The following is a 26,699-nucleotide window of genomic DNA, read 5'->3' as shown; positions in this document are numbered from 1 at the left end:
TATAGTGATCTGTTCTATAGTTACATGTACATTGTACGTGTAGTTATAGTGATCTGTTCTATAGTTACATGTACATTGTACGTGTAGTTATAGTGATCTGTTCTAGAGTTACTTAAACATTGTATGAGTAGTAATGGTGATCTGTTCTGTAGTTACATACACATTGTACGAGTTTACTCTCTACTCTCTAGGGTTACATAAACATTGTACGAGTAGCTATAGTGATCCGTTTCATAATATGCTACATAAATTGGTTCTGGAACTAGTAAAAAAGTTATGTTCTGTAATTATCTTGAGTTATTTGTCTTGTGGTCAGATATAGTAACATATTTATTGGGTTTGGTGTAGTATTCTGTTCTGTATTTATCTATAGTGCTCTGTATTGCCATTTTCTTCTGTACATGATAGGATCATAGTTAGATTTCCTACTGGGATACATAATTAAATAACAACATCTAGTCAGGACAATAGAATAAATGTTTGAATCTGTATTATCATTTGTATATTGAAGGGCGGGTTGTCTCAACAAAATCGATAGATTATATTGACTAACATATCCAGTTACCGTTTATATTAAACTAATTAACCACATTATTAGGCACGGTAGTCTAGGACACCGGGCTTGTGACCGATGGGTTACGGATTTGAGTCACTCCACGGCACCGTGTTGTATCCTTGAGCAAGATACTTTACTCCGCTTGTTCCAGTCTACTCAGCTGTTCATGAGTATGTGGTTGGGCAGTGCTATAATTGTTGAATGCTAGCTGTAAGCGTCAAAATGACATTCCCAGGGAGTTTAGAGGGATAATGGCCGGTTGAAAAGGCCAAATAACCATGGATAATACTTTTTGGACCGCTTTGAGACGACTAACGAACTATGTTGTGATAAAGCGGTATATAAGAACCTCGATTTATTGTTATTATTATCTTTCAACGTTTATGTCTCCAAGAGATTTAGCTTACATTTTACCTCTGAAACCAAATCCCTCTGTTCCCCTGCTATATCCACCACTGACGAATTAACAGCCTACACTCTGTTTCATGTCTTTGCAAGGCAATCGGCATCTTACCAGAGTGTGTGTTCTATATGTTCTCGGCCGTTCTGTGACGTCATACCTTACTTTTTATGCACTTGCGAGAACAAACGTGAACTCCGGACTCATTTTCTACGTGAGTTATTATTTATTTCGGATTGGATTTGTTGAGGAGCAGGACGATGCTTCCTGTTTCTATACTTTATTAGGTACAATGACGGATCTTCAATTCCAGGACAATGATACTAGAAAATGTTCCTCGTGAATGCAGGCAATTTTGTCGTACGCACTACGTAAATTCTGAAGACATAACCGTTCGAAGAAAATCTCGTCGCCGTTTCTTGTGCTTTTCTATTTTAATATCATTATAACATTAATATCTCCTCTCGGATGAAATAAAGATAGATGATGATGACAAAATACACTACGTGTATCTTGTTCTGTGAAAAACCTACACAAATATAAAGCGTTAAGGGAGTTCTTAAATACAGTTGAGATGTCATTGTGGCAAATTTACAAAATTTGCCGAGTGTTTCTTTTTTTAATATAAAAGTAAAAAAAAAAGTGTCAGAAAGAAGATCAACAATATATAACGCCTGGGGTTTTGTTCTTTATCAAATCTATACATAAAAAGGAGCTTGCAGGGTTTTCTGTGGCAAAAATCTAAAATGAAGAGTGTTCATTAGCAGATTTACAAAATATACGCCTGTAGAGTATTCGGTAGCAGTTAAAAAATGTTCGAGTTTGGAGTGTTATTTAACAGATCTACAAAATAAAGCACATGTTGAATATTCTGTGCGCCTTGTTTCAGCTAAATAAAATATATAATTTACCGCCTGTAGAGGGTTTTGTGGCCATTCAAAGCGGCTGTGCATGGAGTGTTCGGTTACTGATCGTTATAAGTCAAAGTGGGACATAACAGATATATCAATACAAAAAGAGCCCTATCCCGGTGTGCCGAACTTCGACCAGTAAAACGCACCGGGCTCTGTAATGTATGTCAGCGACACCTAATCTGATGTTCAAAGATAACAAAAAATGCACGCTTAGGAGGGCTAAACGCTCGTCCAATATGCTATTGAATATCAATTTATTCTGTTACCTATCGGGGTATGCTATCCAATTATCACACTGACGTGATCAATAAAAGTTTTTAAAAATCGTATATAACGTTAATACGTATATTCATATTGCGTAGACACGGGGATACATTTCATGGGTGTTTTACCTGCCGAAAATCGCTTTCTTTGCTGACCCGTGTAGGAGGAATCGGAGCGATTCTCACATCAATATGCCAAATTAAATACGTTTGGATAATGTATTGTCGCTTTAATCTCATCTTACAATGCATTGCTGTATCTTCGTGCTCTCGGTTTTCATTTGTGTGTGTCGACCAACTTGGAAAATTAATTCTTTTCAGAGCAGATCAGATGCGTATATAAACGGCTTAAACCCCGAGGAGCCAGTGACGCCCGACCTGACACTACAGGAGATAATACCGATGACCATTCCCCAAGGATCAGCTCAGCATGTAGCTACATTTATATCCGTCGGATTTGTAGTTTCACTGATGTGGGTGTACCTCAGGTCCTGCCAAAGTTACATACCGGAAAGTTTACGATAATGATACATGGGTAATATCAGCGGGGATTATTACATAACGGGAATACTGACAGTGTTCTGGAAAGTGATTATAACCGAGCTATAGGTCACGTTTAAAAAAACCATAAACCGCCACCTACGAACAAAAATGGAAAATGCATCTGGATGTATATAAACAGTCAATGTGTAACCGTGATCATATTCTAAAGAACGTGCGCGCATGTAAGAAAACTGTGTACGTATACTTATGTATTCAACAGGTCGCTTTGACATGTACGTAATATTTTACGAACATACCACAGAACGCTGTGCGATAAATTGACGATACGGCAAAGTGACTTTAGAACTTTGCGGCTACAGTGGTTGTCGTATATGGACACTCACGCGTAATGCATCAAACAGGCATCATTCATTCTGGGATGAAGAAAGAGTGCAATTTTAAAATTTGACGTTCAACCAAAAGAAAGCTGCTTTTATGTGCATAGTATTCCTATATTCTTTGGAGACTTCGTAAACAATAACAACATTCATTGAGCAACTGCAGCACGGAAAACCTGAACAAAAACCCCAGAAAATACATGTTCAATGTAAATCGAGGAAATATTTTGATTTGTTCACAGCGGTTCTCGTGGTAGTTGTGGATGGACCGAATACGGACATGTTACAAAAATGACCTAATAATTCAATTACGAGCTTCTTTGAAGCCAAAAATAAGATTTTGTGGCAATATTTAGCCATACTTGATTGCCGTAAAATTCTTGTATGTGTTTGGATACACATACGTAACTTGGACCTCTAGATTCGGTGTCAAACTTTCACATGTGAACTATATACCTTTAAAAGACCTATACCCGTCTTTGTTTGACAAAGTCATGTAAACAATTTAAATACCGATAATTCCTGCTAAAAATCTGTTAAGTAAACACGGATAAACGACATTTAGCATGCGAGTTTGTGATGTATAGATATCGTTAATACTTATTACACCTTTCACGACCAAATTAAGGGATAAACGGTTTTTAAACACGCGATTCAATAAGATGTATTATTCGCGAGGGAAATTGTTTTAATCGTAGTGTGAACAAATATATCTGGCGGAAGATTATATATGATTATCTGATAGGAACAAATAAACACAGAATACACCTGTATTACGGCACTCGGTAAGAGGTCAGACAGGTTATCTAATACAAACGAAACCAACAGAATGTCTGAACAAGACGGATTTGGCAATGAGTATTTATTGCCTTCGATTGTCATCAAAGATGTTCGAAAGAGCTATTACCCGAACCTCGCCCAGCCAGTCCACAGTTTGACAGCGAACCGCATGTTCGCGTACCTCTACCCAACCGGGTATACTAGGAACAGCATGAGTTCCTTTCGGACTGGCCATCCAGTTCTTCCCAGTGTTAAATACAATTATGGATTTCAGGACAAGAAAAACAAAGGGAAGAAAACAAGAACAGACAAGCTAACATTATCTATCGGATTAACATCACCGTATTATCTCACCGACTTACGGAAATCTACCCCGAGGTATCGGGACCGCACTAGGGTCTATCTCAGCAGGCAACGTCCACCACGACAAAGGACTGTCAAGGTTTGAAAGTTAACAAAAAAAAAAACATCAGTAATATATGACCCTAAAATTCAGATATCGTTTATTATATCAAATATTTACATATATGTAACATAATGTGGTGTTTCTATCGTAATTTGTGATTATCTCTTTTCATTCGTTGTTACGGTGTATTTGTGTGCTTGTTTATATTATGTCAAAGCTAACTCTCGTGACATGTAGGTGTTATCGATCGACAATTAAAATCTGTTCGGTCATAATAAGACAAATGATACCATGAAGCATCTAAAAAATAAAAATAAAATAACCCCCCGCTCAACACCCTCGCCTGATATATAAATTTTGTAAACAAGTATACGTTAGATGCATTTTGTATGTATTTTTTTCATTTTTGCCCTCTAATCGCATTTACTTACTATAAATATAAGTGTAATTGAGAATTTCAAAAAAGGTGGATTACACGAAAAGGGGTTAGCACAACCCCTGCCCATTCTGCCCCCTCCGCTCCAACATTGTCTGTTTTAGATTAAATACACATTTTGTAATTTATTAAAAAAATAAATATCAACCGACAATAAATTAAATGTATTAGAAAGACACATTGTAATTTGGTATAGTTATAAAGTCATCATATCCTTAAAGTTGTAAGTTATACGGCTGTGTATACGAAACGTCAAAGTAACATATGCTCAAATATACGCACCAATCTTCAAATAAAATAATAAAAAAAAAAATCAAGATGGCTTCAATATGTTGACATATGTCTGAAATTCAGCAAAAAAATTCTGATATGTACAGATGTTTTCACTTTCATTTAATTATTAAAATGAATTGAATTACTCTTTAACTGAATTATTGAACCTACATTGTATCTTCAGTTACGTAACACGTATACCGTTTCGCTGGTTCGATATGATCCTGTAAACAGTCTATGCTGCGCAACACAGATAGACAATACGACTGTCTTTACCAGAATGGCTGTCAAAAACCTTTTCATTATTGGAAATGTACTTGTTTTAACTCTGTGTCAGTCGTAACCCTTTCCATGGTAACACTTGTGCCTATCATGACTTATCTATTCCGTCTTTTCGTATTGCAGAGTTACAGTGTATCTGCTCTTGTGAGCAGGTATTGATTGTTACGTCATTTGTTTGTGAGAGGAACGTCATAACTCTTTGAGAAAACGACGTAATTTTCTCACAAAAACTAATGACGTAAAAATCAATACCTGCTCGCAAGAGCAGACAACTCTGTAATACGAAAAGACGGAATAGTCAATATTTGCTTAATACCGTCATGAAAACGTTGTCTATTGTGTCACATTTATTTCTGACGGAATGGTTTGATATATATATATATATATATATATATATGTACGTCAAAGTTACGCCTATCAAAGTCTTCAAATTTATTTATGCTAATTCGTATATATTATTATTAGTTTCTTACGTAAGTTTTTATTTCAACTGTTATAAACAACATGGTTTCTAGACCCAGGAAATCTGACAGGGAGAATCATATCGGGCTACATACATGTAAGGGTAGGATTCGGCTTTCATAAACCAGATTAATATCCAATCTGGTCCATATCACGTGGAATATTATATAACTCACATTGATCACTTGTACTGAGTTCTAAAACTGTCGCTGGAATATATGTTTCTGTTTTAATTAAGAGCAATCGGTTCAAATTAAAAGTAAATATTTATTCGTGAAGGAATGTTTATGAAACGGAGACATCGATTTATAAATTGGGAACTGACACGATTCTAGGCCGTTAATCCTCATCCTTTGTACTTTAAATCAATTTCACTTAACATTTAAACAGACATTTAGAATACCGACACAAAGGAACTCTATTGCTTTCATTGTCCATTTAATTTTTCTTTCGTGCGTGGCTATTCTTTCAGTTGATATCTATCATGGCTTACAAAACAAACCAATAAATACGGTGATTTCCAGATATGTGGTTTTTGTTGTTGATATCGAACAGGCTCACGTGGTTACTTAAATTGAATGTTGTATATGAGTGGTATATATTTGTTTGAACGATTCAACACCATGATAAACAAATACAAACTGTACAATAGTTTTAGGTACGTAGTAAACTACGCTGGATGCTGTTTTTGTTTATTTGTTACACAGATGGATATTTGAAATGTATTGTGTTTCCACAGCTACATACGTTTTAGTATATCAATGATTAAGAAAACATTATTTTTTTGTCGTTGCAGCCCCTGGTCAGGTTCCGACGAGTGGTCAAGACTGTCCAGGTGTTATTACGAGCAACCCTCACTAATAGACAGACCCATCGAACGGACGCCAAGTACCTGTCGTGGGCTCACGATGACTTCTCGTCTTCCAAGAGAACGTACGAGTTGTTCGGCCTCAGTTTTGATCCTAGTGACTACAGGGCGAAAAAAGAGGTAGATTTTAGTTGTGTATTAAGGTTATAGGAGTGTATTGCTAAACGGAAGTAGGAAGTACATCCCTAGTTGAAAATCCAATGTAGGGAGACAGTATCACAATTTCCGCATATTCTGATGTTTAATATTAAACTGATGAATATTGTACGCTTATTATTGACAGAACAGTGTGTCCTTTCAATATTAAAGTATTTCAAAGCAATCCAGGCATTAATTCAGTGGGGTTTTTTTTTATCAATGAGTCATATCTGTCCATTTTTCTGTACTTCAGGAAACCGGCTACCTATTTGTTAGCTTGTAATACCAAATTACACTGTACCCCTCCCTGCCAACCGAAAGTGATACCAACATTAATCGAAGAATGGCCAGTCCCACACCGAATAACGTCTATGATGTCATATGCATTGTACATATTCGTGGGCTTAATAACATGCGTTAAGCTGTAGAATAACATATCAAAAAACGTTTTTAAGATATTTCAGAATTGTAATTTTTAAAACATCAAGTGCGACATCGAAAAAATATTAGGAATCACGAAAACAAATTATTATGCTAAAACGTGACACACTGTTAGCCTTTTTGCCGTTAGATTTTGAACAACTTCATCTCAACATGCATGGATTCTATGCGCCTGTAAAATATCCAGGCAGCACTCATGTAGAAAACTGTATTTGCCTGACCCTTGGCATATTGTAATTGTATTTTGTTAGACGTGATTTACATTTGATTGAGTCCTAGTGTTTGGTGATGAGATGCTCAGATTCATTTTTCTATTCAGTAGAACATAATCGAGGCGTATATAATTTATGCGGTCATATACAGCCGTGGATATGTATACGACTGATGTCGATTTGTCAATATACTTTATCAATGAGCGGACAGAAGTCTGTCCATGGCTCGCTCATTGATTTTAGTTTGTATATAATAAACATAAAAGACACATTTATACATGTATGAACACCAGACAACGCTTGTACCAAATTCTGCCAAAGTCTTCGTTGTAGCGAAAGTTTTCGTTTGCAAACCTCTATGAGTTAAACTTTTATAATTTCATGACACTTATATACATGTACAAAATTGTAGCTGCATGTACACGCCGTTAAAAAGGATTACGCCTAAAATTTAATTCTTTTTTCATTTGTCTTGAAATTTTGACATACATGTTTATATTTACTGCAGTCCATCGCTCGTACATGTAGTTAAATTATCAACACAGTATACAAAGGCTAAGGAACAAATGCATTTTTTTTTATTGAAACAGAAATAATCTACAGTACGCATGTCCGCTTAAAAAGGGAGCTATGCGGTACATGTACTTATACGGGTGTTACCATAGATTGTTAAGTTATGCACAATAAACGTAAATGTTGTTCAGTTTCAATATATACTTATTCAGGTGTACCTAAGCAACGAGGCTAAGGTTATCCTGTCGATGGATCCAAGGGACAGAACTGACGACCATCTAAAGGTGGCGCTACTAGCGCTCAATAATGCCGTGGAGGCTTTTGGTGAATTTCCCATCACCATGCAACGCTCTCTAGTCCGAGTCGGTTGGTATGAATGGTACGTGTCTGAGGGAAATGTAGGATAGTACATCCACAAGGAAACATTTTCCCATCATATGCATTTGCTACTAATATGCCATGTTTTTTTCCACGAATTACAGTGTAATATGTCAATTATGTCAATAAAGTAAACCATCTAGTCACGTTACACTGCTATAATGTAAAATCATACATTGTACTCTTAATGTGCAAATAATAAAAGTATGGTTCATTCACATTTGACATATACATGTGTATGTATTATCTATAAATTAACATAAGTAAACGGATTTTCCTTAATGGAATGTCTGTCGAGTAATACTATGATGCTCCAGATGTCACGTGTTGTCTTTACTGAATTTGAATAAAGGACAACTTTATAAGGAAAAAATATATTTTGCAGATCAGCTCAAGACGGTTAGTTAAACACATAACACGTGTGTGTGTTATTTTCCGATATCTATCATCGAAACAACGCTTACCCAGAAAGACATGTTTTGCCTCGCGTTTTACATAGGCTTGCGATTCCCAATGTATTGCACCAAATCACCAAACCAATAAATACCACCACCTCTTAAGGGTGTATGAAAGTTGCATTGGACAGAGACTCGTCATACTTAATAATAATGATAATACATAACATTTGATATAGGGCCCTTTCTAGCTAGACTAAGCCACTATAAAGAGCTTTACAGTACAAAGATATACAATTTATTCAATCAATCAATTAGCATATACATTAATCAATACAGTTTAAAGGAAATCGCAGGAGTTATATATCAATATATCAATATCAGGCGCTAACTACTAGTCCTATGCCACCTGGCTAATATCTCCCTATATGTGTATGCCTGTGTGTGTGTTCTGTTTGTAGTGGAACCGTGCTTCAAACGATAGGCATATCATTTATATTGCTACCTCACCTGAATGCTACAACACAGATAACGCAACATTCACCCCAGACCATTTCATACTCCACCTGGGTTGCTGGGGTTGCGTGGGCAGGAAAAAACACATTCCATGCGTACGACGAGTTCGGGGACGAGTTCGGGGATCGAACCCCGGCCGCCTGCGTAGAATGCCGAAGTGTTAACCACTCGACCGATCCGCTATGATTATAGTTGCGACATCTTTAATTAGTATATACACAGGAGAACATGCCGGTATGATCATTTTTTTTCATTTATTTTTTAGTTTTGAAGACAAACGGGTCATCATTCGTCAAGGTCACATGGCTGACAATTTCTACTTCATCTTGTCTGGTACAGGTAAATGCATTTATCACTTAGTAAGGCAATAAATCAATAGTATTTTATTATACTGACTTTTTAGTTATACGCCTAATAGATAAACCCACGAACCAAATTGTTGTTACACAAGGTTTGGTAATCACGTAAGTCGAATATATACATGTACATGTATATGTATCCAATTTGCGTGCATACAGGCATGCATATTGAACAAAATGAAGCTTGGTCCTCATATTTGCTTTTTTTTTCGATTAAAGACTTAAACATGAATATTTTCCCTTCGAGGCGGGAGGGGTTTCAAAATGACGATTATCAAATTGCAGTCATCTCTATGAACGCAGTTCATTCTGGTTATATTAATAGAGGACCTTGTAGCGGACATGTAAATATGAATTAAAAAGAGCAAGAACATTAACACGTGTTTCCAATTGGGTCTTTCAGTCATACCGTCTGATAAATCGGGACCCCCCCCCCCTTTTTTTACCGCTCACCTTATCTGACATAACATAATTAACCTCCCTGGTTTGGTTTGGTACTGGTAAATTTGTCGCAGACTTAAGTCTATTGTGAATCACTTTTATCACCGCAGCCGATGACAGCACATCTAAGTGCCCGCTATGGTGGCAATAGTGCCTCATCGCGAGCCAGATAAATTACCAACAACGTGTCGCTCGCTTTTGAATGCATGTTTTTTTAAGCAGGGATATCTTAATGATATTTTATTCAGCTAAGACTTTATAATATCTATACAAAACGTGATCCCTTTTTCGCGTCCAAGAAATAATAAGTGTTTGTCTTGCATGTAGTTGAGTCGGTGTTTTTGGAGAATAAAAAGAGTTTTGAAGGAAGAACCATTTCGATTTGTCCATTGGCATTTCATTTTTGAAGTACAAGTTTGAATGAGCGTGTCCTCCTCACTGATACAGTATACACAATAGGCCGGACTAGTGTAAGAAACGCAATGGTTTATTGAAACTAACATCGGACATTTACTGTAGAATAATTTTCGTGGGGTTCACATTTCGTGGTTTTCATATTCCAGCCTGTTTCAAGGACACTATATTTCGCCAATTTGTGATTTTTCCCTTTCTATATCATACAAAATTTATGTTTTCGTGGAAATTTAATTTCGTGGATTTTTGTTAACCGCGATATAAACGATTTAATGTCCCACGGAAATTTATTATTTTACAGTATTCGTGTTTGTCATGATTTTTTGTTTATAAACTATTCCTAATCTTTGAGTTGTTATATCATCAGAAATAACAACAGATGTATGTATGCATAATGTAACATTTAATGACACACTTTATATTTCATCCACAGCGGTCGTAACGATATTAGAGACAGATCAAGACACAAAAGAACAGCTAGTCCGAACGGCGGCCCTTCTTGGCAAGGGTAATAGTTTCGGGGTAAGTATGAGTATTGTTCCAAGTTAACAATTTTTCGAGTAATTCCTCGATTTGAATTGGCCGCCACATTATTAATAATAGTCGGGGTTTTTTCAGAGCAAGTTCGAATGTAAATCTGATTTTTGATACATGAACGATTGGCTGACACGTTTTAGCCTATATATGTCGAGTTTTTTTAATGAAGGTGGGCACTTCATCCATGCCCTCCACCCATAAACAATTAATTTCCGCTATATCATATCACATGTGACGTACATCTCTGTTGTCGTATAGGTTATAACACTAATGCAATGTTGTCGCTGTACCAGTAGACTGTATTGAGACTTAAGAATTCACGTAGTACTTATAATGTAACTAGATAACTGTTTTATCTATCATGTACATAGCTTTGATATATCATTTCTGAAAGAAATCTATACCTCGATGAATCTCTGTGAGAAAAATTAAGGATGCAATAAACAAAATATAATCAACGACTGTGTTCGTTCTGAGCGTAAAAAAAACCCTCAGCGGGGCTAAATCATAATTTGCACTCTGAACTACAGATTGTAACAACGTTGCTCTAACAGACTGAGCTACAATGTACATGGTCAGCGCAATTATCCTGGTCCAACTGTGCTACAATTATATTCAAATGGAAGTAAAGGGGAGATTACTGTATATAGGAAAACCCACAGTGCAGTGGGACGGTTATTTAGAAACTACATATACTGTACCATTCATCATATGTTTTCGGTAGCAATGAGCGGTTATGGGGCCGCGGTTGCCAAGTGGTTAAGGCGTCTGACATTCTGCTACCACTAGCCCTCCACCACTGGGTCGAGGGTTCGAGGCCTACGTTGGGCAGTCGCCATGTACTGGCCGTAGGTCGTTGTTTTTTCTCTGGGAACTCCGGCTTCCCTCCACCACTAAAACCTGGCACGTCCGTGAAGACCATAGCTGTTAATAGGACGAAGACAATATAAACAAACCAAACCATGTTTGGTTATGCGGAATTTACGTTGAATAATGAAAATGCATGAATGCAAAGTTATCATAATATACAATAATAACAGGTAACATTATTGCAGTATTGAAATTAGCTCTTAAGTCCTGTCAATACTGTGCTAATTGGAATGGTGAACGTAAAAGTTGCAATTATATAGACATATTTATATAAATTTAGCGTTGTCTGTTTACAGGAATTAGCGTTAATGCACGGCGCCAAGAGGAGCGCAACTGTGACGTGTAAAAACAGCGTGGAGCTGCTAGCGGTGGGCAGGGACGATTTTATCGATATATTCATGCCTGTGGAAAAGGACCAAGAGCCAGAACACATTCGATTCCTGCGTTCTGTCATCTTACTGAGGGGCTGGCCGATCGTCAGGCTTCCATACCACGACCCAAAAATATGCTGCTTCACGTATTTCCGGTAAAGTGTTTTGTGAATGACAGATATACATGTACGTGTCTGTCAATACAGTTTGTTGGCAGGTAGTGCAACATTTCCTGATAAATGCGACATACAAACACGTTTTTAACACTATTCAATGTGATTATGTTTTGTGTCTTTTATGTTACAAACCATGCTGATAGAAAATGAGGCAACAAAGCTCGTTTGAGTTCTATATTTAGCAAAAGTGTGAATCCAGGAAACAAACTTATGATACACCATTAACTGCTTATACTAACCGAATAACTCCGTTTTTGTTAGATGAAACGATTACAGCAGCTAACTTTGACGTTAAGTACCTGAAACATATCGAGGATTACATTTCATCAAACAATATTGTCCAGCGTAGTCAAATTCAAATCCGTCGTCACGCCTAAAGGTTTTATAGTGAGTCAGCTACATTACATACAGGTATCTCTGTGGGAAGCAAAAACGCATATCATGTATATTTGTCTAAGCTTAAGACGATCTAGAAACATTGATTTTATCAAAAAAATTTCTTCCGAAATCGATACCAACTATAATATTTTAATCGTCTTAACAATAAAACTGTTTTACTTTTGTAGTGTGTACGTCATGCGATTTAAACATAATTGTTTATTTCTGTTGTGACAGACGCGGGCTTCTCCTTTGCAAAGACAGCAATACGTCAGAATGGGTTTACGTAATCAAAACAGGCACCTGTCGGGTTTTGAAGGCACTTCAAACCACTCGACCAAATATTCCTGGACTAGAACCCAATCCTAAGAAAAATCAGAAACCATTAAGTGAGTGAAAATGTGAATACTGACTGCAGTGTACACACACATTGTTTGTAATATTAAAAATATAATTTCATTGAATGGCTATGCGTATAAACTGATAACAGAGAAATCCATACCATGATAATTAATGTTATTTGACTAAATAGAAGTGCCTTTAGTGTGTGCAAAATTCCCCAAAGCAGGGTTGTCATTATTTTGTACAGAATTAACTATTAACATTAAATTACTTAACTGGAGTGTCATTATTTTATAAACAGAGTTACCTCCCATCACGCATTCACAATCTGTGTCGTCATCATCAACATCCCTTTCTTCATCTATCGACTGGGGTTCCCCTCGCTCCCCTAGGATCTCCTCGAATGACGGACATATACCAAAGAAGTTCCGGAAGTGCACAACAGAAACAATGGCGAATCTTTTCTCCAAGCAATCAAAAGAAGGTACCCTGATCTAAAACGTTTATTTTTTTTATTAAATGACAATTGTTTATTTCGCCCTGCGTCGTCGTCGTCGGGTGCGTCGTCCGAAACAAGGTTTCCGTGCGATAACTTGAGTTCCCTTTAGTTGATTGAACTCAAACTTGGTACACATATTGTATACCAATCAATCGGAAACCGTCGGCACTTTCCGTAAACGATAAAATACATTTAAATATATTTTCTCGTTTACGGAAAGTGCCTACGGTTCCCGAATAGATACCAATATAGCTCGGACGAGTTTGCATATGCTTTTTTGTTGGAGTTATGCCCCTTTTATCTTAAATAAGGGCATTGTGTAGCGAATGCAAGAACTGTTTTTATCTTTTAATCAATTAATTTCAAACTTTTTACAGTAATTCAAGAAGCAATAATGTTCAACATATATTACAGGTGTTTCTGTCGAGTTTCAACTTTCCGCATTTTGGCATATTACACTTGACATAGCAACGCTGCTCCTCGTTTTTGCCGTTGATTTCTGCTAGTTTACGAGATAACACAAGCCAAAACACCTTTCTCACTAAAAGCTCTGAGCAGGCGACACATCCAGTCCTGTGCAATTCTTGTTCATGCATTGAATTGAAAACCAATATGATACGATAATGTCAAACCAATAAACTTGGATGTCAAACAAAATAGTGATTAACATATTATGTTCTCGATTTCTCTATAACAGAGCGTCTCTCTTCAGCTGATCATAAGCGTCGAATCGATAAAGTGTTTGAGAGAACACACGCAAATACATCTAGAAGAGGAAAAGTGAGTATGCTTTGCTTTAAAAAGATTTTGTAATAACCTTAGCGATACATTGAGCTGACGGTGAATAGCCTATAATATCATATATATTGTGTTAAACACGTGTCAAGAGCAATGATGTCATGAGGTTTTCGTTTTCTATCAATACTAGTTTTATTCGAGTGAAAAATTGACTAATTACAGTAACGAACGGAATATTGAGTTAAGTCATTATCATTAAAATACTCATTGTTGGTGTCAGTCATAGTTTATCTCTTCTTTCATTGAGGAACGTTTACCGACCCACAAAGACCTTGAAAGCATTCCAAGCAGTTCTGAACTCAACAAACAGCAGGATACAGTCTTCGTACAGATACAGAAGCTGGGGCCGAAGGAGACGTACGTAAGTATTGATATACGTTTAACAGCTTGTCAGCTCCAGAGACAATCTGTTGTTTTTTTTCCAAATCAATGACAATTAATCCGTTATATTTTCATGTGGGTTTTTACTCAACGCCTTTGCTATTGCGATTCAGGTATGACTCCCATACAGTTGATGCAGATATTTGATTGAACTCATCACTACAAACTTAGCATTTGTACAAAATTATACAACTTGTTCACGACATCACGTTTGTGCCAAATAAGGGGGGAAATGGACATATTATATGGCCTGGATAAGCAGAAATGGCAGCTTTGTTTTCACTTTTCTCAAAGATGTTTTTTTTTATCGCCACTTTATGGCCTCTAACCTGTTAAATACATTGGCTGTAATAATCGATATATTAAAACACCTTATATGGATGTCAATTGTATGTTGCTTGTCATAACATCTTTTCTAAATGTTTCATATCATTAAGGGCCTGGAACAGGTTGCCTTTGGAATGATAGGTAAAACCACCAGCACGATATTGGTATCGGAAGGAGCGGAGTGTATCCTCATCAACCGGAAATTTTTCAAACAATATCTTACAGACGAAGAAGCCAAACGAATACGACACACAGTAAGTTTGGGGGCGGATATGATCATCCTATACACCATCGCTGACAAACTATGCTTCCTAGCTACAACCTATACAGTACTACTGTGTCCACTTGCGGATTCTTGTTTCACTACTTGCAGTTCTCTATTTGCAGTTATCTTCCCTCAATTTCGTTTTGGATATAATTGTAGCACAGCGGGACAATAACACATTTCCGTTGACCATTCGGTTAGAGCTACTGTACAATATTCTGAAATCTAGGGTTCGATTTTGAATTTCACAATGTAGTTATTTAGTCTTCTGTAATAAGCCTAGACGAGTCATCGCCCTTAGAGCGCCTCCATTCCTATGGAACTTCATATCAAGGATTCTTGAAAGAAACAGCCGTATGCAAACTTTGCCGTTAATCGACTGCCACATTTTGTAGACTCGTCATATGTACATGTAACACTATGAAGCTTTACGTTAAGTACTTCGTGTGTTTTCTTTTGCAGCATTTTAAAGTAGCATGACATGTGAACTCTGATCGCAATATGTCGACGTGTTTCAGTGTTGATATAGAATTAAAACGACATTAGTTTCAAAAATTTGGAATAATTTTAAAAGTTTAACATCCAAACGTCATTAAAAGCGAGAAGTCATTCTTTGAACTATTTCACGGAATTCGAAATATTCATCTCCGTTTGCCGAATTATGTTGTGTTCAGGTGTTAAAAATTCTCAATTAGAAAATGTCGGCGGTCCCTAGTTTTCATGATCTCTACCTACCGATTAATATCTGCTTAAATCATTTTAATTATATGAATAGGTAACATCTAATATTTTATTTATCTATTGAGCAGACGGGAGGGCAGAAAATCGTAGTATGTATAAACTGATGAAAAAGTCAGACATAATATGATAAATAACATTACATTGTGTACTGTATTTAACTACAGTGTACATTGATGTGAACTCCAGTGCACATCAATGTGAACTCCAGTTCACTTCAGTGTTATTCCAGTGCTCAAGCTGGTGAACTGGAGTTCACCTTTCTTGTTAACTCTAGTGCACTAGGCTACCAAGTTAAGTTTGCTCCCAACTGAACATGTATATGACTAAGTTAAATATGTAGCAAATTGTCCTTTTTTATCGTTGTTCCTTCGACTATTTGAACTACAAGATTAAAATTAAAATATTATTTAAAATAATTTGAAAACATGCTAAAATATTGTTCTTCTTGTTCTAGTTACAACCGATTCCTACCGAGGAAAGTTTACAGCAGAAGTTACAGGACAAAACCAATTGGGAAGCATACAAGGCCTTAACTGTTGTTACTCACCTACTATACAAACGTCAAGAGGACAACAACGCATCTCCGTTCTACTAAAACATTGTAACAAATCTACTATACAAACGACAAGAGGACAACAGCACCTCTCTGTTCTACTGAAACATTTGACAAATCAACTATACAAACGACAAGAGGACAACAACATCGCTCTGTTCTACTGAAACAGTGTAACAAATCTACTATACAAACGACAACAGGACACATTTGACAAATCTACTATACAAACGACAAGAGGACAACATTGTAACACATCTACTATACAAACGTCAAAAGGACAACAACGCCTCTCTGTTCTACTTAAACATTTGACAAATCTACTATGCAAAGGTCAAGAGGACAACAACGCCTCTCTGTTCTACTGAAACATTGTAACAAATCTACTATACAAACGTCAAGAGGACAACAACGCCTCTCTGTTCTACTGACAACATTGTAACAAATCTACTATACAAACGTCAAGAGGACAACAATACCTCTCTGTTCTACTGACAACATTGTAATAAATCTACTATACAAACGACAACAGGACAACAACGCCTCTCTGTTCTACTGAAACATTTGACAAATCTACTATACAAAGGACAACAGGACAACAACGCCTCTCTGTTCTACTGAAACATTGTCACAAATCTACAATACAAACGACAAGAGGACAACAACGCCTCTCTGTTTTGCTGAAACATTGTAACAAATCTACTATACAAAGGACAAGAGGACAACAATACCTTTCTGTTCTACTGAAACATTGTAACAAATCTACTATACAAACGACAACAGGACAATAACGCCTCTCTGTTCTACTGAAACAGTGTAACAAATCTACTTTACAAAGGACAAGGGGACAACAATACCTCTCTGTTCTACTGAAACATTGTAACAAATCTACTTTACAAAGGACAAGAGGACAACAAAACCTCTCTGTTCTACTGAAACAGTGTAACAAATCTACTATACAAACGACAACAGGACAACAACGCCTCTCTGTTCTACTGAAACAGTGTAACAAATCTACTATACAAAGGACAAGAGGACAACAATAACTCTCTGTTCTACTGAAACATTGTAACAAATCTACTATACAAAGGACAAAAGGACAACAACACCTCTTTGTTCTTCTGAAAAAATGTACCAAATCTACTATACAAACGACAACAGGACAACAACGCCTCGTTGTAATATTGAAACATTTTAACAAATCCACTCTACAAACGTTAGTAGGAAAAGACGGGTTCTACTGAAGCAGACCACGATGCAATCACATTTGGTTGTATCATTTTATCGAACCATACAACAGCGTCGAGATAGGATATTACAAAACGAGCCCTACCCGATAAAACTGTACCCTCACCAATGGCGTTCAAAGCTGTCGCTAATGTTTCCTTGGCTTACAGAATAAGACAAATCAAAGCATTAGAGTAGTCACTGCATCCCGCTGATAACCAGAAAAAAATCATGGAACTTGATATTGTTTCTCGAATATTTGTACTGACTTCGTGACAGAAAATGACTCTATTTTCTCCTAGTTGAATGAGACAAAAAGTGTTTTTATTCACAGCACCGGGGAATAGGAACGTATGTGCCGAAGAGTTTGTTATGGAAAAAAGAGATACTAGAACTGCTAGGATTGTAACCACCAGTGAAAAGTGTAACTTGGTCTAGTTGATTTGTGTTTATTCCTTTACAGTAATACGGGTGTGGCAGTTACCGGTAGAGTGGCAAATATATTACGTTACCAACAAGTGCCGATGACTAAACAAACTGTTCAAGTGATGCTAATTTTTTTTTATTAACAACATTGAACCGAGTATACATGTACCATAATACTGTATTACAAAACATTGTTTTAACTTTAAGCCTGATATGTGAATGTTATCATTGACTGAAGCATGCATCATTTTCCCAGTTATTTATACTGAAAACATGTCTGTTTCCCATCAAGTCACAAATGAATATTTATTAGATATTTGAAATACGTGGTTTCATTTAATTTTAGTACGTAAGTCGCAATTAAGTGATTATGTAATGGTCAACGATATGTTATAGATGACTTAACTACTTGGAATGTGTATATAGCATTATGTGTTATGAATTGTGTATGGGGATATCTATGAACAGAACAGTGTGAATGAAACAGAGCGAATGATTCTTGAAAACTTATATGACTAACTCCACAACTACTATGTACTAACTTACAAATAGTATATATATATATGAATTAAATCAACTTTGATTTTGTTTGCAATGTTTTATTTTATTAGCTTCCGACTAACTAGCTCGTAACATCACATCATCACAAATGACTAATATTCCCGAATTCTTAACACCAGCGAAATTATCGAAAATGTTAACCACCTTTACGGACGTTATCACAACATATTGAAAATACTTATAACCCGACGTTGTTATGCAAGTCTAAATGAACTCAAATCAGATCATCACCGGAAAACTGGACAGTCCATGTAAAAAGAACACTTTCATACAAGTGGCCACAACATAGGTATGTGTACACAGTAGGTGATTAATTGGTTACAGTTTACTCCTACAAAGGTACATACACAATTGATTTTCTTTCGAGTGAAGTCACTAGCGGATAACGACACTCGGGATCAGTGTTTTCAAACGGTTTACCTGTATTTCCAAGATTAACCGTTAAATGATGACACTCAAAACACTTTGCACGACACATGGGATTCGGGTGTACAGCGAAACTGGACCCCGCGAATATGTACTGAATACAAAACCGCAAAATATTTTTTATCAGTACCAAAAACCCATTTTACAATTGTTAAATAATTCGGTTAATTTCTGACATAACATCTCGGTCTACTTAGGATAATGTTTCGGGAAAAGTTTTGACATGAATTTTCATCTTTTGACCCTAAGTTCCACTGTTCAAATGGTCATATGGTGCAGCAAAGATGTTTTATTGTTGGCTTCCGAAATCGACGTACTTATACAGAGTGCTAAATTTACGTCACAAACTGGTTGTCTCTGATTATCAGTTCCTGCAGTTTGACCGCAATTTGGCAGCTAGAACTTAATCTGGCACGATACCTGAAATACTATAATATCAATATATCAGCCAAGATAACATTCATTTGAATTAAAATCATTAACAAGTCAGAGATTTTCTCTGTCCTAACTGAACAGCCATGCAAGAAACCATTACATGTTTTTTTGGATACGGGAGTAGCCACTTCAGTCTTGCATTCCAATGCTCAACAATAATCAGTGACTTAAATTGCAGACAGCTACTTGGAAAACTATCCAAAATTGATATTTTCAGATGGTTTGAAAGAAATACAATTAACCACTTCTAGGCAACAGCTCCAACTTCATCTCAATAACCGTTTCTTACGGAAGAGCATTAGGGTATTATAGAAAAAAACCAGCATAAATGTGTTTTTTCGTGTTTTTCGTACCAGCTTCTCGGAATTTCGACTTAATTGCACGACATTTCAAGAAAGTAACTCGAAATTGGAAAAGAAATGTCAAGATATTAACTCGGGGAGCTATCCATTACACAAAGACAGGGTATTATCACCTGTTTTCCAAAAGGAGATAAAGTTAGACATTTTATTAAATATTGGAGGCCGATTACTTAATTAAATGTTATATATAAATTTGCTTCAGCTTGTATAGCCAACAGACTAAAAACAGTTCTTGATTTTATTATTTCAGACACACAAACAGGTTTTTTAAGTGGAAGATATATTTGGGAAAACACCAGACCTATTTACGACATTATGAATTTTACTGAAATAAACAACATACCAGGACTTTTAGTATTGATAGATTTCGAAAAAGCCTTTGATTTAGTTTCATGGAATTTTTAAAACAAAGTAGTTGATTTTTTTAATTTTGGCGAAAGCATTGAAAAATGGCTAAAAACACCTACAAAAATACCTACTCTGCAATAAGCCAAAATTGTATACTGTCATTTTTTTTTTTGATTTACAAAGGGGTTGTCGACAAGGGGATTCTGTCTCCCCATATCTATTTTTCCTTGTAGTTGAAATATTGGCTATTCTTATAAAAAAAAATCAAAAAAAATCAAGGCCATTACAATCCAACAGAAAGATCATAAGCTCTCACAGTTTGCAGATGATACCTCAATAATTTTAGATGGATCTAGAAACACATAGATGGAAACTGAAATGGGGAGAAACAAAATTTAATATGCTAGGGGTTTATTTTTCAGTTAATCTAGATGAGGTTGTAACTTTGAATTATACCACAGTTCTTAAAAAAGATAATAGAATTATAAACCAGTGGTCACGCAGAATTTTAACACCTCTTCGTCGGATAGTTGTATTAAAATCAATCATTATACCAAAATTTAATCATCTATTCATATCTGTTCCTACACCCGACAATAATTTTATCCAACAGTTTAACACTACTTTTTTCAATTTTAGTTGGCAATCACCAGTCGACAAACTTAAAAGGGACATTATAGTCCATAGCTATGAAAATAGGGGTCTGAAAATGATTAGTATCGGGAATTTTATAACAAGCCTTAAGTCTACATGGATAAGAAGATTACTTAAGAATAATGATAAATGTTTAAGACCAAAAATGCGTTCTGGAAAAATGTTTTTCAGGCATGGGTAGATATTTCAGAAAAAACACAAATGCAAATTAAAAATATTGAGCAGTTTCTTACTTTTCCTATATGGTATAACCCAATTTTCTGCATTGATAACAGGTCTTTTTTCACTAAAAAATGGTTTGAGAAGGGTGTTTAAAATGTGTGTGACCTACTGGACCAAGATAATTCTTTTCTAACCTTTGCAAACTTAAAACTAAAATTCAATATCGATTCAGAAAACTTCTTTATTTATCAAAGTACATATGTATATGCCAATCAATTAAGCAAAAATATAGACAATTTAACTGCTGAAAGCATTGTTGAAAGACCATTTATACCACACCATATCAATGTGATTATGAAAAGCAAGAAAGGTTTTAAAGACATGTATATTACCCTAAATAATAAAAATAAATGTGCGAATACAGCTGAAATAAAATGGAAATCAAAAGAAAGTTTTAGAAACATAGACTGGAAACGATTGTATAGCATTCCTTTTAAAAGTACAACGTACACAACACTACAGTGGTTCCAGTATCGGTTACAAAATCGCATTCTCCCACTAAATAATTACTTGAAAACTATTGGTATTTTGAGCAATAACCTTTGTAATATGTGTAACACAGAAATCGAAACTATAGAACATAAATTTGTTTGTGTATCCATGTGAATGTAAATATAACGGTGGGTAACTAATTATTATGAGCAATACACATCTTTGAGATCCATATCGAATTATACTTTACACTGTTACCCCCGTATATACTGTGATAATAGATGATACATACATTTAATGTTACGACTCGCTAAATCTCGCTGACCGCCATTTCTGCACGGACTCTAGAAAGGTCGTCTACAAGGAATTGCTTGTTTGACTTTTGAATACTCCTTATCAAATCTTACGAATATGTCTGAATCAAATTCTGAACACGCAAATAAAAGGAAATTTGAAGGCTCTCCTGATGCCCCTGATCACCCCCGGCACAGCAGAGGTCACGTCCGTGTGAACTCACTGTCTAACCCGACACCATTATCGGGCTCGTACCATCGAATTGACATTGGGAAAGGTTAAGTCATTGATATGAACACGATTATCAGATCATCACTAGCGAATCCTGATCTTGGAAAATCAATAGCGCCTGTGTGGGCTGAGGCATTCGTACNTGTTATCACCCATCTGAAATCTTCAAATGATTTCCTTAGCGAAAAATGTGTCACACTTGAGGCGGAACTGGGTAGGTTGAGTGTTTCCCTTGATAATAAAGCTAGCTTACTTGATGACAAAATAGAGCAGTTGGAACAATATGGTAGACGTAATACACTCCGTTTTCACAATGTGCCCTTAAACGCGGATGAGAAGAGGTTCACCGACCCAAAAATCATAGACATATGTCGATCCAAGCTCAAAGTGAACATTGGGAAAGACGATATATACAGATCACATGTTATTGGACGTGAAAACCGTGATGGTAAATATCAAATTATATGCAGATTCCGCAGCTGGAACGTTAAAAATGAAGTTTTCAAAAACAAACGGAATCTTAAGCACGACCGGGAAAAACTCTTTCTCACTGAAGACCTCACACAGACCCGTCAGTCTATAGTCAAGCTACTAGGAAGGGTCAAATGGAGTAAAGTCATCGACACCAACTGGACCACAGCCGGACGAATCTTTGTAAAGACCTCAACGACCGCCGACAAAGTTCTGATTAAAAACCTTTCTCATCTGTTGCAAGTGATCCCATCCCTCGTTACTGAGGATGCTGCGAGATCTGACAGTCACTGAGTTACATGTACTCTACCAGTGTAGCAAGTCATGCAGGCACATATAGCTTGAGTCTTGAAACCAAGATTAATGAAAAAATTATAGTCAGATCAGTATAATATCATGTAAATCATGTAAAACCCTCATCCACCCAATCATGTGTGTTGAAAAGAGAAAATATATCTCCTTATTTCTTTCCTATTTTGCTTGATAATTTAATCACTGTAAACGTTAACGTGCAATAACGAGTATAATGAAAAACAGTAATGAATACATATGCATAAATAGATTTACTAAACATAATTATACAGAATATATATTTACATGTACATATTTTATGTATGCGAATAAGAATAACTGGGTTTTATCATATAATTTCATGTATACATGAGGTATAAATGTATGGATATAAGATTTATAGAAATATATGGATAAACATATTCTTCAAGTTCTTTATTACCTTGTAAATATGTTGTATATGAATGTTTACGATATATAAAACAATAATCGTGAATAGTAACTAGTAAAATGTTTTAGGAGTTGTGTGTACATTACTAGTTATATTATGGAAAAAATACATTCCCGAGGCACTCGGTGTACGTGTGTTTGGGAATGGAAATAACTTAAAAATTACTACAATGTACACACAATGTACATTTCTATTTTATTCAAAAAAGTACTGCAAACATATATTATACTGATCAAAGAGACCCGGATAATCACATAAATTAAGATGGATGACTGAGTTGTCAAGATTCCCTTGCATAATTGTAGCACTCCAACACAGAGAAGCTAAAATTGACCATTTCAGCGTTGTTGTTTTTTTGTTTTTGTTTTTGTATTAAATGTAATATACAATGTTTACACTTCTCTTTGTGTAATGGCTGTATATTGTAGATAATACATGTATATTAGTATCTAGTTATAACGTATATCAGATGTACAATGTGTATATATATATAGGAATACATATGTTTTATATGTATGTGTGAAAAAAGGGATACCAGTAAGATAATGGAGAAATTGTGACAATCTGTATGTTTGCATGTAGAACACACAAACGCTGTGTGTTAGAATATGTGGGTATGATTGTATGTATTGGGTATGATTGTATATATTGTGGGTATGATTGTATATATATATATGTATGATTGTATATATTGTGGGTATGGTTGTATACATTGTGGGTATGATTGTATATATAATGTAAACATCTCTACAAGTGTAAACCAAATTAAGCATTATTGTCACATTATAGACATTAGTATCATAAAACAAATTTAGGCACTTCACCATCCAGCCTAACATCTTAGCTTTGTTTTCCATGTGTGCTAAATTCTTCTTTGTTTATATGTTTTTACCTCCCCTTTTCACCTTTCTCAACTTTGACCTGTCCTATCTTGACCCCTACTATCGAACCTTCATGTCTGAGTGCTTTCGTTGTGTAGTAAAACACTTGTGTGTGCGCGTGGTGTTCACGGTCGACCGCCTCTTTATACATGCTGTATTAATGTTTGACGATCATGGGTAATGATTTAGTTCAGTATCGGGTGGCGGTCGGTTGTTTCTACCAACGCACACACGGTGCATTGTCTAAACATAAGTTGTTATTTCACATTGATTTACAACAAATATTTACAAGCTGCAAGTCAGGTGTATTGTATATTATAGTAAATCTCCTATACGCTGTACATCTCACCCTATCTAGTGTTATCAACAACTCAAGTTTCCTTCTCTTACTACATCTCCTCCTTCTATCTTGTAATGACGTTCATCCTAACCCAGGCCCTACAAATCATAGTAACGATATCTCTATATTTCATTTGAACATTCGCAGTCTAAGAAATAAGTTATCGTATTTAGAACATGTAGCAACTGACTATGATATTGTTTGTGTCACCGAGACTCACCTTGATATATATATAGCAGACGACGATATACTCCTAAGTGGCTATGAATTGTACCGCAAAGACCGTGGGTCTCCGGGTGGGGGGATAGCTGTTTACACATCCAGTCTCTTGTGCACCCGTCGTAGAGCTGACATGGAATTTGGGGTGGGTGAAATGGTTTTGACAGATATCCAGTTTCCAAATAAAAGATACCTCCTCTGTACACTCTATAGACCTCCTAATAGCACATTCTCCTTCTGGAATCATTTTCGTTTCTCTCTGGAAACTGCCTTACACGAAACTCCGTATGTTGTGATAGTTGGAGATATAAATGTTAATCGTTTAGTTGTAGAAAACACTCATGTAATTTACGATAGTATAAATTCCTTTCACTTGTCAAACGTTATTAACAAACCGACTCGCATTGGACGCACGTGCTCTACCCTGCTTGACCCTATTCTACTCTCCGACACATGTGTTTTTACGTTCGCTGACGTAATAGACATAGACAAAGACATTTCAGATCACCAAGCGACGACCGTGGAATTGACTGTTGGGACAAATATTGAAAGGACATATAAAAGGAAAATAACTCTTTATAGTGACGCAAATTACGAATTATTTAAACACAAATTAGATGAGACAGATTGGACAGACTTATTTTCGCGGGTGCACTCCCTGGATGATAAGTGTGAAATATTTACAACGGCTTTTTTGAACCTAGCCAGGGAATGCATACCAACAAAATTAGTGACGATTCGACCTAATGACAAACCATGGTTTAATTCTAACTTACGACGGGAAATCAGGAAAAGAGACAGACTATTGCACTTATTTAAATCTAATCGTTCTCCAAATAACTTGACTAATTTTCGGAAACAACGGAATCATGTGAATAATCTTAAGAAAAGGACAAAAGATTTGTTTTACGCGGACATCAATGGCATTTTAGATCAATACTCTGATTCGAACCCTAGAAATTTTTGGAAAATTGTCCGCAGATTAATAAAAACTTCAGATAATTCTAATAGTATACCTCCCCTGAGAAACAAAACCGGAAAATTAGAAATGGCAAACGATACCAAAGCTAATATTCTAAATGATTACTTTGTTTCCATCTCGACAATCGATGATACTAACATTGACGTACCGACAGTAGAACTTCGGACAGACTCAACTTTATCTGACATACCGTTCCACATGAATGACATTATAGACATTTTAAAATCTTTAAATATTAATAAAGCTGTGGGTAGCGACACCATTAGCTACAATATGTTGAAAAATACAGCAAGTTCAGTAGCTCTCCCTCTATCCCTTATATTTAGATCTTCTTTGGATTCTGGTATCTTTCCAAACCAGTGGAAACAAGCTGTAGTGATGCCTTTATTTAAGAAGGGGGATAAACATGAATCAGCTAATTATAGACCAATATCATTACTTAGCACTGTTGGTAAAGTTTTTGAACGATTGATTGTAAAATATTTAATAACAACTATTTGTTAGATAATTCATTAATATATAAATTCCAATCTGGATTTCAACCTGGTCACTCTACTGTTCATCAAATGATAGAAATTTACCACATTTTATGTGAAAATTTAGAAAAAAGACATCCTACCTGTTTAGTTTTTGTGATATATCTAAAGCATTCGATCGTTATGGTATATCGGGAAAATTATTAGCCTGGTTAAGTAATTATGTAAGTAATAGACGACAGCAAGTTTTTATTGGTAATGATAAGTCTTCTATTAAAACTACTAATGCTGGAGTACCTCAAGGCTCAGTACTAGGCCCTTTACTTTTATTTTATATATCAATGATATATCTGATAATCTTGAAAGTTTGTCTAAATTATTTGCTGACGATACGTCTTTATTAT

The 26,699-nt window shown here is 35.9% G+C and overlaps 1 protein-coding gene across 3 annotated transcripts in view; it reads left to right on the top strand.

Moving 5' to 3' along the window:
• Positions 1 to 18,791, top strand: part of LOC110455486 (cyclic nucleotide-binding domain-containing protein 2-like) — a 60,915-nt gene extending 42,124 nt beyond the window's left edge. For 2 of the 3 annotated variants that reach the window (XM_021505648.1, XM_021505649.1), the window contains exons 3-13: positions 6,450 to 6,641; positions 8,038 to 8,204; positions 9,380 to 9,453; positions 10,762 to 10,850; positions 12,032 to 12,261; positions 12,898 to 13,049; positions 13,304 to 13,486; positions 14,199 to 14,281; positions 14,547 to 14,660; positions 15,118 to 15,261; positions 16,468 to 18,791. In XM_021505648.1, the coding sequence (XP_021361323.1) occupies positions 6,450 to 6,641; positions 8,038 to 8,204; positions 9,380 to 9,453; positions 10,762 to 10,850; positions 12,032 to 12,261; positions 12,898 to 13,049; positions 13,304 to 13,486; positions 14,199 to 14,281; positions 14,547 to 14,660; positions 15,118 to 15,261; positions 16,468 to 16,608 (1,569 nt within the window). In that variant the 3' untranslated portion in view covers positions 16,609 to 18,791. Of the gene's footprint in view, positions 1 to 3,663; positions 4,237 to 6,449; positions 6,642 to 8,037; positions 8,205 to 9,379; positions 9,454 to 10,761; positions 10,851 to 12,031; positions 12,262 to 12,897; positions 13,050 to 13,303; positions 13,487 to 14,198; positions 14,282 to 14,546; positions 14,661 to 15,117; positions 15,262 to 16,467 lie in introns of those variants that run through there. The other variant, XM_021505647.1, reaches the window with a different exon arrangement.
• Positions 18,792 to 26,699: the final 7,908 nt, after the last annotated feature.

The sequence above is a fragment of the Mizuhopecten yessoensis genome, unplaced genomic scaffold (assembly GCF_002113885.1).
Source record: "Mizuhopecten yessoensis strain PY_sf001 unplaced genomic scaffold, ASM211388v2 scaffold8231, whole genome shotgun sequence".
In the NCBI taxonomy this organism is placed as follows: domain Eukaryota; kingdom Metazoa; phylum Mollusca; class Bivalvia; order Pectinida; family Pectinidae; genus Mizuhopecten; species Mizuhopecten yessoensis.
This window is presented reverse-complemented; position numbering and strand designations above follow the sequence as displayed.